Raw genomic sequence first — 14186 nt, forward strand, 5'->3', positions numbered from 1 at the left:
GAATTCCTGCTAATATTTTAAACATATGTTCTTCCAGGTTGCATATACTAACCTAATGTGATTCAGCATTAGCCTTAATACATGGTCAGTTTTTGTGAATATTCCATGCACTGCTGAGAAATTCACTCTCTTCTACTCAAATCCATTCAGTATTCTCCCAATCTAATTCAATCCATTAACTTCTTTCTTGTTTATTATTATTTTTTTTCCAAATTGATTAATTTGTTTTCAGTTTTCAACATTTACTTCCATAAGTTTTAAATTTTTCCCCGGTCCATCCCCCCCAAAACACACAATCTTCTGTGGGCTCAAGACATGTGTTCCCATTACACATAAATTACACATCCATTTTTACAGTCATGTTGCATAGAAGAATTACAGCAAATAGGAGAAACCATGAGAAAAACAAAACAAAACAAAATCTGACAAAGAAGAAAAGAGTCCACTTCATTCTACATTATTCTTATTATTAGTTCTGACTTTGATGACCTTACAGGCATTTACAGATCTAAATCTGTGATCTGCTGAATTGCCTTTCTTCTGTGAGAGTTCTTTTCTATAGAACTGGAATTACCCAGAATGTTTAAAGCCGAAGCAATTAATTAAAACTTTAACAGAATATGAGATACTTGAGAACAGAGACTATGCTCATGTTCTCTCAGTTTCCCAAATGCATTTCCTCTGATAAATATGTCATACTTGATGAGGTTAATTGGAGTAAAATGAAAATTGCTAAATCCATACTTTTCTAAAAATAACTTTTGCCATTTGTTTTGTATTTATCATTATCATTTACCATTGCAGATTTGACACAAAAAAAATTTAAAAAAATTAATACATTAATTGTTCCTATTTTTATTTTCCTGATAATTCAACTGATTTTTACCCTTTTTCTTGCAGGTGGTAGATGGTTCTGCTTCACCTACTGAGTGTCCAATTACAATCAAACTTGTTTTAGATGAAGATGAAGAAACCAAAGAACCTCTGGTTCAGATTCATAGAAACCTGGTTACCAAATTGAAACCTCATCAAATAGATGGTATGGATGTATGATGTATTGATATATTTAAAATACATTTTAAGTGACTTATTTACATAATTCTTTTTATTGTCTTAGAACATAAGCAGTTAATATATAGTTTGCATGCATTGGTGAAAGGAAAATTTCTTGGGGGATATGTGTATTTTTTTTTCATTTTTTCATTTTTTTTCATTTTAAGCATTTTATTTTATTTTAAATATTTTAAAAAAATTTACTCATTTATTTTTAGATTATGATATTCATTTCCACAAAATTATGAGTTCCAATTTCTCTCCATCTCTTCCCTACCCTCACTCCATAACACCTTCTATTCTGATTGTTCCTTCCCTCAATGTGACCTCCCTTCTATCACACCTTATTCTTCCCTTATCCCCATGTTCTCTACCTGTATTTCTTATTTCCCAGTTATATGCAATAGCAATTCTCAACATTCGTTTCTAATACTTTGAATTCGAACTTCTCTCCCTCCCTCCGTCCCCACCCATCCCCACTGAGAAGGCAAGCAATTCAGTACAGGCTATATATGTGTCGTTTTGCAAAAGACTTTCATAGTAGTCATGTTGCGTAAAACTAACTATATTTCCCTCCATCCTACCCTGGCCCCCCTTTTTTCTATTCTCTCATTTGACCTTATCCCTTCCCGAAAGTATTTACTTCTGATTACTCACTTCTCCCATTTGCCCTCCCTTCTATCATCCCCCTCATCTCACTTGTCCCTTTCTCTCCTATCTTCCTGTAGTGTAAGATAGATTTTCATGCCAAATTTAGTGAGCATGTTATTCCCTCCTTAAGCTGAATGTGATGAGAGTAAGCCTCCTCCCTTTTCTCCTTCATTGAAAAAGATTTTTCTCTTTGATTTTATGAGTGATAATTTACCCCATTCCATTTCTCCCTTTCTCCTCCCAATATACTCCTCTCTCACTCCTAAATTTTATTTTTTTTTTATAGTTAACATCCTTTCTGATTCAACCCAACCTGTGCTCTCTGTCTATGTGTGTGTGTGTGTGTGTGTGTGTGTGTGTATGTGTGTGTGTGTATAATCCCTCCACCTATCCAAATACTGAGAAAAGTCTCAAGAGTTATAAATATTGTCTTTACATGTGGGAACGTAAACCATTCACCTTTAGAAACTGTTGACTTGATTTTCAAACACTTCCATGGCCTGAGCTCATTGCATATCCATTTTGGAGTTACTGGATGCAGAAGCCTTGACTTCCTGTGACAGTATGCATTGTTATTGCTCCTCTGAAAGGATGGAAGGAAATACCTGTTCACCAAGAGAGTAACCTTCTGTGGTCTTATTTTTTTCCCCTTTTTGGGCATTTTCCCAACCAGTTACTTGGTTTCTGAATCCTTTGTCAAGAGGAGGGTCCTAGTGCTCTTCCTCACTCCAGGACCATGCTCGGGGCTGAGATTTAGATCAGTTTCTCAATTCCTCCAGGGGCTTTAAGCAGAGCTGCTCTCACAATGGATGCTGCTGCCTGACTCTGCCACTGCCATGCAGCTCTATTGCCCTGCTGCTGCTGCTGCTGCTGCTGCTGCTGCTGCTGCTGCTGCTGCCTGGGGCTCGTGCTGGGGGGAACCCTGATCTCCTCTCACCCAGCCTGGAAAGCCTTCTCACTGACCTTTGAAGCTTTCTTCAGCGCTTGTGGGTTGAGGGATCTGAGACTCTCCCTGCTGGGGATTCTGCCATGGCCTGTTCTGGTATTGTTCCTCCTGGTGCACATGGCCAGCGTCCTGTGGGATAGACCTTTCCTGTCAGCCTTCCAGGTTACCTTTGACTGGAAATCTCTTTCATTCTGTTGTTCTGTGGCTTCTGCTGCTCTAGAATTCGTTGAGAGTCGTTTTTTGCAGGTATTTTATGGGTTGTGGGGGAAGAGCTAGTGGATGTGCATCTTTCTAATCTGCCATCTTGGCTCTGCCCCTCTTAAAATTATTAATAGAGAAATTTAAATACAATTGTTATTTAAATTTCTTTAAACAAACCTAGACATGAAACAATTGATAAAAATTAACAAGTATGAATTTAAGGTTTTTTTTTAAAACTTAAGCTCACCAAATATATATTATATATTCAGCATATGTAAAAGCCTGAGGACTGAGAGAATATAAACAGTTCCCGTCTGGTTCCATAGTCCTTGTTAAAATTTTGAAATTTTGATTAAAAAGTCACACAAATTTCAAAGTTTTTTTGTTAATTTATTTTACATAGGTGTTCAGTTTATGTGGGATTGCTGTTGTGAATCTGTAATACAGACAAAGAAATCAGCAGGCTCAGGATGCATTCTTGCCCACTGTATGGGTCTTGGGAAGACACTACAGGTAACATATTATAAAAATTCAAGATAAATTGTATCTTATCTTGCTATCTTGAAATTAAGTGTAGTACATATTAAACTTCCTAAAATATCTTGAACTTGTTGCTTATGCAGAATTGCAGCCATTCCTTTGCTAATTCCTTTCTTAATGCCAAAGACTTTCACCTGGAAAGGTATAAAGCTTTTTAAGAAAGGAACTTTTGCAAATCTTGAGAATGCAAAGGAAAAAGACAGTTCTTGTGCTACAGAGCTCACAATCTAATTGGAGAAAAGTGTATTTGGTAAATCTGAGATAATTTACAGAGGTAAAAGGAAAACCAGAAGACTAAGAAGAAAAGGTATGGGGAACAACCAGAGAAATTTCCTGGAGAAAAGAAATGAAATGTTTTCTGGGAGAAAAGAGCAAGATATAGAGGGACCAAGGTGAAGGTTTTAAATGCTAGTAAGAAAATTTTATATTTCATCTTCCTTGTAATGGAATTTATTGTGAAGAGAAATGACATGGGCACAGTGGAAGTTTAGAAAAATCAGTGATAACTAAACAGAAGAACTTTACAGACTCATAAAAGACTAACATAGACACATTTGGATGTATATAGTCATTTAGGAAAAATCACTTGAGGAGTCAATGTGGAGAATGGATTGGAGTGAAGATAGATTTGAAGCAAGAAGACAGTTATGAGAGTGTTAAAAATGAAGAAGTCCCTTAGGGGTGAAAGCTGCAACGATATCTAGCCCCACTTAGCAACCCCCAGTTTTCTATGTTTCTTCTAATGTCAGTTACATCAGTTTCCACCATCACCTCATTTCCCTATCTTCATACATGTCAGGTAATTTCCTCAGCGCTTCACTAATTTGTTTCTGATGTCATCATTCATTCAGGATTTTTTTTATTGTGTCCAACTCTTTGTGATCCCATTTGAGGTTTTCTTTCCTTTTTTTTATTTATTTAAGTTTTCAACATTCATTTCCAAAAAATTTTGGGGTTCCCAATTTTCTCCCCATTTCTCCCCTCCCCCCAACTCCAAAACGCTGAGCATTCTAATTGCCGCTATCACCAATCTGCCCTCTCTTCTAACGTCCCTCCCTTCCCTTATCCCCATCTTCTCTTTTGTCCTGTAGGGCAAGATAAATTTCTGTATCCCATTATCTATATTTCTTATTTCCCAGTAGTGGGAACAGTACTCGACAGTTGATCCTAAAACTTTGAGTTCTAACTTCTCTTCTTCCCTCCCTCCCCACCCATTCCTTTTGGAAGGCAAGCAATTCAGTATAGGCCATATCTGTGTAGTTTTGCAAATGACTTCCATAATAGTCGTCTTGTGTAACACTAACTATATTTCCCTCCAGCCTATCCTGCCCTCCATTGCTTCTATTCTCGCTTTTGATCCTATCTCTGCCCAAGAGTGTTGACTTCTAATTGTTTCTTCCTCCCATTACCTTCCCTTCCATCATACCCCCACCCTGCTTATCCCCTTCTCCCCCACTTTCCTGTATTGTAAGATAGGTTTTCATACCAAAATGAGTGTGCATTTTATTCCTTCCTTTAGTGGAATGTGATGAGAGTAAACTTCATGTTTTTTCTCTCACCTCCCTTCTTTTTCCCTCCACTAAAAAGTCTTTTGCTTGCCTCTTTTATGAGAGATAATTTGCCCCATTCCATTTCTCCCTTTCTTCTCCCAATATATTTCTGTCTCACTGCTTAATTTCATTTTTTTAAGATACAATCCCATCCTATTCAATTCACTCTGTGCTCTCTGTCTCTCTGTGTGTGCATGTGTGAGTTTGTGTGTGTGTGTGTGCGCGCGCGCGTAATCCCACCCACTACCCAGATACTGAAAAGTTTCAAGAGTTACAAATATTTTCTTTCCACGTAGGAATGTGAACAGTTCAACTTTAGTAAGTCCCTTGTGACTTCTCTTTGCTGTTTACCTTTTCATACTTGTCTTCATTCTTGTGTTTAAAAGTCAAATTTTCTTTTCAGCTCTGGTCTTTTCATCAAGAATGCTTGAAAGTCCCCAATTCCATTGAAAGACCAATTTTCCCCCTGAAGTATTCTACTCAGTTTTGCTGGGTAGGTGATTCTTGGTTAGTCCTAGTTCCTTTGACTTCTGGAATATCATATTCCATGCCCTTCAATCCCTTAATGTAGAAGCTGCTAGATCTTGTGTTATCCTGATTGTATTTCCACAATACTTGAATTGTTTCTTTCTAGCTGCTTGCAATATTTTCTCCTTGACCAGGGAACTCTGGAATTTGGCCACAATGTTCCTGGGAGTTTCTCTTTTCGGATCTCTTTCAGGAGGTGATGAGTGGATTCTTCCAATATTTATTTTGCCCCCTGGTTCTAGAATATCAGGGCAGTTTTCTTTGATAATTTCATGAAAGATGATGTCTAGGCTCCTTTTTCGATGATGGCTTTCAGGTCGTCCCATAATTTTTAAATTGTCTCTCCTGGATCTATTTTCCAGGTCAGTTGTTTTTCCAATGAGGTAGTTCACATTATCTTCCATTTTTCATTCTTTTGGTTTTGTTTTGTGATTTCTTGGTTTCTCATAAAGTCATTAGCCTCCATCTGTTCCATTCTAACGTTGAAAGAACTATTTTTTTTCAGTGAGCTTTTGAACCTCCGTTTCCATTTGGCTAATTCTGCTTTTGAAAGCATTCTTCTCCTCATTGGCTTTTTGAAGCTCTTTTGCCAATTGAGTTAGCCTATTTTTCAAGGTGCTATTTTCTTCAGCATTTTTTTGGGTCTCCTTTTGCAAAGTGTTGACTTGCTTTTCATGCTTTTCTTTCATCTCTCTCATTTCTCTTCCTAGTTTTTCCTCCACCTCTCTTACTTGATTTTCAAAATCCTTTTTGAGCTCTTCCATGGCCTGAGACCATTGAATATTTACTTTGGATGTTTGGGATACAGAAGCCTTGACTTTTATGTCTTTCCCTGATGGTAAGCATTGTTCTTCCTCATCTGAAAGGACGGGAAAAGATATGTGTTCACCAAGAAAGTAACCTTTTATAGTCTTATTTTTTTCCCTTTTTGGGGCATTTTCCCAACCAGTTATTTGACTTTTGGGTCCTTTGTCAAGAGTAGGGTATACTCTGGGAATCTGTAATATCTCGGTTCCTCCAAGGTGTCACAATGCAGTGTGTACACTGATCGGGAAGCAGGGAGATTTTTGTGTCCAGAATCTTAGTAGTTACTTCTCCACAACCACCTGGTCTGCACTGGAGGCTGATTTTCAGATATGCTGGATGGGCAGGGCCGCCATTCAGTGTGAGACAAAGACCAGCTCAGCCAGGGCCTCCACACAGGACTGAGATACGAGTCAGTTGCTCAGTGCCCCCAGGGGTTTTACAATCCAACAATGTATGTGGGCTGCTGCAGGGGCTGCTGTGAGAACTGCTGCCACCTGCCTAATGTGGCCTCTGTGACCACTGCCTAAGGCCGGAGCTATGGGAAGGCCCTTCTCCCTTCCTGGCCAGCTGATAAAACCCTGTCACTGACCTTTGGCGCCTGTGGGTAGAGGGATCTGAGGACCTGCTGCTGCATTCCGCCCCCGAGGTGTCTTCCTCTCAGAGTCTCATTGCTCGGCCAGAGCTGGGCTGGGCTCTGCACTCTGCTCTGTGTCCAGTGCAACTGGCATTTCCCGTAGGTCTTTCAGATCACCCTGGGCTGGAAATTTCCTTCACTCTGTTGTTCTACTTCCGCTGCTCCAGAATTTGTTGAGAGTCCCTCTCTACAGGTATTTTATGGGCTGTGGGGGGAGATCCTGAGTATGTGTATCTTTCTACTCTGCCATCATGGCTCGGTCCCCCCATTTGAGGTTTTGTTGTCAAAGATACTGGAGTGCTTTGCCATTTTCTTCTCTAGCTCATTTTACAGATGATGAAACTCATGCAAATGGGTGAAAGTGACTTGCCCAGGGTCACACAGATAGTAAGTATTTGAGGCTAGATTTGAACTCAGGAAAAGTAGTCTTCCTGACTCCTGGTTCGACACTCTATGCACCTAGCTTTCCCATATTTTGGGAAGAACAGAAGGATTAAAAGTGTTTTATTCAATTCCAGTAGTGAATCTAAACCTAAATTAGGTCCAGTTCAAAACATGAATAGAGAAATTAATCAGAAGTCAGTGTACATGATGAGGACCAAATAATAGCAAAAAAAAAAAAATTGACTAGGTTTTATAAGCTAGGAAATCACTGATGGGAATGGTTTGTGGATCACCTGTGTATATTCTGACCACTAATTTGCCAGAGTAAGAAGATAACACATGAAATTGAATAAATTTCACTTTACCTTTTTAAAGAAGCTATTAATGCTTTTAAAAAGGAAAGCAGATTAAAGAATATACTTTCAGCAATATTATAACTATTTCTAAAGTAATTTTAAAAATTACTGATTGTAGTTATATTTATTTCAACCTGTAATTAAGAATACTTGATTTTTTTTAGGTGGTTACTTTTCTTCATACAGTTCTTTTGTGTGACAAATTGAATTTTACTACGGCTTTAGTGGTTTGCCCCCTTAATACTGCCCTCAACTGGATAAATGAATTTGAGAAATGGCAGGAGGTATTGGAAGATGACAAAAAACTTAAGGTGCTGTGAATTTTAAAATTTTTCACATACGAATATGTATTTTACAGTATATTTTATTTTAAAAATGGATTTTAAAAATAAAATTTAGTATATTTTTAATTGAAGTTGAGGAATATTTTAATGAAATATTTTAGTACTTTTTAGGATTAAAAATATCTTTTGATGTCTGATTTTCTTTTGGCAAAGGTATCTGAATTAGGAACTATGAAACGACCTCAAGACAGAAGTGATTTACTACAAAAATGGCAAGACAATGGTGGTGTTATGGTCATTGGATATGAAATGTACCGAAATCTTGTACAAGGAAGGAATGTGAAAAGTAGAAAATTTAAAGAAATATTTAATAAAACACTTGTTGATCCAGGTAAAATAATATATTTAATGTTGAAATTTCAAATCATATTTTGATTTTATGTTTTTGCTCATATTTATTGAGCATCCAAAATAGTCTTGAAGAGAAGATAGAAGATATAGAAAAGAAAAGTTATAAGTTTTGAATTGGATAGAACATCAAAGTACTTTTATCTTTAGTCTTCTCATCTGGTAGCTATAACTATTATCTCCATTTTATAAATAAGAAAATTGAGTCTCAGAGAAGTTAAATTGACCGGTCCAGGGAAAGAGGCAGGATTCAAACCCAGGTCTTCATCCAAGTTGAGCGCTCTATCTGCTATATTACGTAGACTTAAAATACTCTATTTTTATTATTTCTGTTATATGCCAGGTATTGTGATAGGTGCTGTGGATATAAAGCTACATAAATATAAAGCTAGAAATATAAAGTTCCTGCTTTAAGGAACTTCTATTCTAATTTACAATTTTTATCATTTATACAGATAAATAAATTCCAGAGGTTAATATTTTCTTCTAGGGTCATGTTCACACTTGTGCTTTAGGAAAGTCCCTTTGGCAACTTTGTAGAGGATAAATTGGAATTCTAAGAGGTCTGAGGCTGGACAATTAGGACATTATTAGTGGATAGTTCAGAGAAAAATCAGCAAGATGGAATGATATTGCCCTCACCAGAAGTGGAAGGTTCAGATAAAAGGAAAACTGTCATTTGTTGGCATAGGTATGAAATAAAACTGGTCTTCAGTTGGAAACTAATCAGGTGGTGTGAAAAATTCTCACAAGCTATCAATACAGACATGGAAAAGTGCTTGTAACTAATAATAAAATTTGTGGAAAATGGTTAAAAGAGTCAGTATTGGTGATGCTGTGTAAATTCAGACACACTTTATACTAATAGTAGATTTGTAAATTGATCCAGCGGTTCAGGAACATAATTTGCAATTGGAATTGTATAAAATGAAAAGGTTTCTGTATTTTTAATGCTCCTTGAGTCAATTATACCTGATCTTGTGCTCCCAAGGAAGTCAGAGACAGAAGTAAAAAGTGACATATATTCCATAATATGGGTGAGGGGTCGGAAGAAAGCAGAGACATAAAACCAGTAGTTAAAATTTGGAGAATGTTTCAACCAGTTGTGATTTTTTTAATGAAATGGAATTTTTTTTATGTTTTTACAAAATTGCGATTTTTTTCTTTGATTTCAGGTATGATTTTTTTTGCATTGTAGAGTAAGTGAAAGGTTTAAGAAATCAAAAATGTGGTGTACAAATGAAAAATAAAACAAACAAATCTTAAATGACACATTCTTGGTCAGGTGAATGTCTTGCTTCAGGTATTCTGACTCTTAACCCACTGATCTTTCCATTTATTTGGCTAGTGTGGGTCACTAACATAGATTTTCAATATTTAATCATTGTTCTACTGTGCAGTTTGAACTTAGATAAGCATTAATTAATACAATTTTTGAGAGAACTAAATAATAGTAAGAATTTTTTGGTAGGTCCAGATTTTGTTGTGTGTGATGAAGGTCACATACTAAAAAATGAAGCGTCAGCTGTATCCAAAGCTATGAATTCCATTCGTTCAAGAAGAAGAATTATTTTAACAGGAACACCTTTACAAAATAATCTAATTGAATGTAAGCAACTTTTTGCTTTTAAGTTACTTTGAGCTATTCTTTCAGCTTGAATAGAACATGTTCCTAATCTCCTTACCAAGTCTTTTTGAGAATTTTTCTTTTATTTCTTAACTTGTCTGAAGTGTTTCAATTATTATATTATTAATTTTTGTTGATATTTTGTTCAATTATTTCCTTGTTTTAAAAAAATTTTTTACTAAACATTACTACAGTTTTGTTTCTTACTAAATTTTCTGAACTATTTCCAAAAAATATGCTTAGCTGCATGTCAAAATATTGGTTGGATTGTTAAATAATGATTTGTCAAGTGCTAATTCAACCAACATATTTCATCATATCTCACTTGAAAAAAAACTTTATTTTTCAACATTGTTGCTTTTAATGATATAAAATTAGTTGAATGAAATTTGAAATGTTTACATTGAAAATTTATCTTTCTTTTCTTAGATCACTGTATGATTAATTTTATCAAAGAGAATCTTCTTGGTTCTATTAAGGAATTTAGAAATCGATTCATAAATCCAATTCAAAATGGCCAGTGTGCAGATTCCAGCATGGCAGATGTTCGAATAATGAAAAAGCGTGCCCATATTCTCTGTGAAATATTAGCAGGCTGTGTTCACGTAAATGTAAAATGTACTCATTCAGTTTTACTTGAAAAATCTGTAATTTCACTTGAAACCTCTTTATGATATGTTGTTACATTTGAAGCATAAGGTAAGAAGCACTGCTGTAGGCTGCACAACAGTGACTACTAATGACCACCCAGTCCAGAATCCCTCAGTTTTGTAGCTATGAAAAATGAAGGCAGAGAACCATTCAAGGAGTCAGAATTTTGTTTGTCTTTATGAGAAATTTTGAGTAGAGATAATATAATAAATTTGTGAAATGAAAGGTAATAGAAAATTAAGAACTGTGTATGGTGACAAGGAAGTCAGAAGGAAGGACCACTTGTTGGATAGTGAAAAGAGAATTATTATTATTTTCATTGGAATAAGGTTATGTTTTTCCAGTAGTGAAGAAAAAAAGATCAGTACTTAAATTTGGGAGAACAAGTGACTGATTATGTTAAGGAGATTACAAGTTTGAGAGTTAGGCTATTTTGAAATTTGGAATATACTAGAATTATGAGAATATGAGAACATAACTTATTTTTATTTGGTTATTTAACAGAGGAAGGATCACACAACATTAACAAAGATTTTACCGCCCAAATACGAGTATGTACTGGCAGTAAGAATGACATCTGTTCAGTGCAAGCTTTATCAGTACTATTTGGATCACTTACCAGGTACAAAATTTTTTAAATTACTTTGATTATTCTTTCATGTTAATTTGTAAGGATTAATTAGTTCCTCAAAAATATTGTTACTTTAAAAAATTGGACCATAGTTACAAACCATTCTGAAATAATACACTGACTAAAATCTGATAGTATTTTCTGGTAATAATGAACTTTTGAGAAAACTTCTGAGAAAAGTAAAATAAGGGATTTGATGACAGTTTTGTTTGAAACTTTTGGAAAGAAAGATAAAGTGGGAAACACTTTGACGGACTATAATAGTTATGGCCTGTATTACTATTATATAGAAGGATGAGAAGTAATCTGGCAACAAGGGTTTTGGAATTATTTTATTTAAAAAGATTCTGTTTCAGAGATTATCTCAGCTACAAAACTTGTACTGGTGGCATCCCTAGAAAACAGACATATACATACATACATATATATATATATATATATATATACATATATATATATATATATATATATGTATATATATATATATATATAAAATTTAAAGAATAACTTTGGGAGCAAAGGGAGAAGGATATTAAAGTGTTAACAAAATTCAGATAAAGGTACATTTTCTGGTTGAGATTATATACTATATCTGACAATATTAAATATTTTCTATCCTTAGACAAGTGGTACCACAGTAGAATCATGAAGTGTGTTATGGATTATACATTTTAGATGGATAAATGAGTAAGGAAATTATGAATTTTGCTCTCATAGAATATTTTCAAAATATGAAAATAGTAAAAACTAATAAAAGTTACTGAAGAATCATGAAAAATGTAAACCACAAGTGACATAAATATTTAAGTAAAAGCTACAGATAATTCATGAAACATTCTGTCTTAATTCCTGTGGTCTATTTTTTCCATAGATGAAAAGACATGTATCATTATCTACTCTCTATAATGATTATTTCAGTTTATATTTAAAATTGCAAAGTTTGGCTTCTTTTAGTGATCATGTATTCAGATTGAAAAAGTCATTTTGGCTATTATTCTTGTAGCCCTAATTATTTCATTTTACCCATACAAATCTTGAATTTTTCCCTCCTGATTTCCTCATAATTTGGCATTTAAAGTCTTATATTCTGGTCTCTCCAATTACTCAATTATTCTTCTTATAATCAGTCTTCTTGTGCCTTATACTCCCCTCCCTGTGCTCTTCAGGCCTTAACATTGGATTCCTTACTGTTCTTTGATCAGCACACTCATTCTTCTGACTCTTAGCATTTTCTCTGCGTGTCCCCTACATGTTTTGTGCATCTCTAACCCTAGTTTTCTTCAAATTTCCCCTGAAATTTCACATTCTACAGGAGACCTTTCCCGTTTCCTCGTAATTTCTATTGCCTTCCCATTAGTCATTAATTTCAAATTTTTCTGATATTTAGCTTGTTTGCAAGTTACTTCTCTCTTTAGATTACAAGTTTTTGAAAGGACTGTCTTTTACCTGTCTTTGCATTCTTAGTTCTTAGCACAGTACCTGGAAAATAAAGAGTTTTAAGTATTTATTGATTTACAGTTTATCTCAACTGCAGTTACATAGCTTCATCAATGTTTTCTCTTCTCTTTTGATTCTCAAAAATTTTTGACATTTGATTACTCCCTCTGATTATTTTCTCTTTTTTTGCTTTTCATGGCACTTTGTTCTACTCCTAATTCTCTTATTACCTTTCTAGCTGTTTCCTTATCTCTCTGAACATTAGTTCCCCTAATACTTTATTGTTTTATCATTTCCCTTTTCCATAAGTATTGTTGTTCTCCATATTCCTGTCCTGGGCACTCTTCTTTTTTTCTTTCAATTACTTTTATTCCATGGTGATGTGAATCAGGAATATCTCACCCTGATGATGATGAAAATAGATTTAGACAAAATAAACACTTATTCTTATTGAAACAAACACTTGGAAGCATAAGTATAAATGTATTTTTTTCTTAAAGTGATAAAATAAATCTACCTAAAACTACCAGCAAGCATTATTTGCTATTGGAGGTAAGCTGGAAACCTTCCCAGTAAGATCAAGAGAGAGAAACTAGGATGCCTGTTACCATCAGTATTATTCAATATTGCGTTAGAAATGCTAGCAGTAGTATTATGAGAAGAAAAATAAATTGAAGAAATCAGGATGGGCAATGAGATAAAATTATCTTCTTCGAGACATTATGATGATATGTTTGGAAAATCCCAGGGATTCAACTAAAGTTAATTGAAACAGTGTTTTAGTAGAGTAGCAGGATATAAAATAAATCCACATAATCAGCATTTCTGTATATCACCAACAAAAGTGTGGAGGAAGGGATAGTGAGAGATACTCCATTTAAAATAACTATGGACAGCATAAAATACGTAGGAATATGCTTGCCAAGATAAACCCATGACCTACATTTATAACACACTTTTTATACAAATAAAGTTATATTTAAATAATTGGAGAAATATTAACTGTATATAGGAGATCAATATAAGAAAAATGACAGTTCCACTAAACTAATCTATTTATACAGTGCCATCCCAATTAAATTACCAAACGATTATTTTCTTGAGCTAGAAAAAAATAACAAAATTCATTTGGAAGAACAAGAAGTCAAGAATATCAAATGAAAAATGGAAACAATATAAAGGAAGAAATATCAAGATCAAATCAGTGGAATATAGTAAATAAATATTTCAATTTTAATTTTTTTTCTATAAAGACTTAAGCGTTTGGGATAAAAATGCACTTTTAGTAAAAATAGTTGGGAAAACTGAATCTAAGTACAGGCCAGTGTTTTGTTCAGTCATTTTTCAGTAATACCTGATGTTTGTGAGCTTTTTTAGGGTTTTCTTGGCAGAGATACCAGAGTGCTTTGCTGTTTCATTTTACATAAGCAACTGAGGCAAACTGGTGCATGATGTTGTATTCGAGCTGAGATCTTCCTGATTCCAGGCCCAGTATTTT

At 34.7% G+C, this 14186-nt stretch overlaps 1 protein-coding gene across 1 annotated transcript in view; it reads left to right on the forward strand.

Annotated features, from left to right (window-relative positions):
* LOC140516993 (transcriptional regulator ATRX-like) overlaps positions 1–14186 on the forward strand; it is an 87949-nt gene that overhangs the window by 25568 nt on the left and 48195 nt on the right. Inside the window, 7 exon segments of the mRNA XM_072627841.1 lie at positions 901–1039; positions 3255–3364; positions 7815–7961; positions 8148–8325; positions 9814–9951; positions 10399–10574; positions 11125–11242. Coding sequence (XP_072483942.1) covers positions 901–1039; positions 3255–3364; positions 7815–7961; positions 8148–8325; positions 9814–9951; positions 10399–10574; positions 11125–11242 — 1006 coding nt within the window.

The sequence above is a fragment of the Notamacropus eugenii genome, assembly GCF_028372415.1.
Source record: "Notamacropus eugenii isolate mMacEug1 chromosome Y unlocalized genomic scaffold, mMacEug1.pri_v2 SUPER_Y_unloc_22, whole genome shotgun sequence".
NCBI lineage: Eukaryota > Metazoa > Chordata > Mammalia > Diprotodontia > Macropodidae > Notamacropus > Notamacropus eugenii.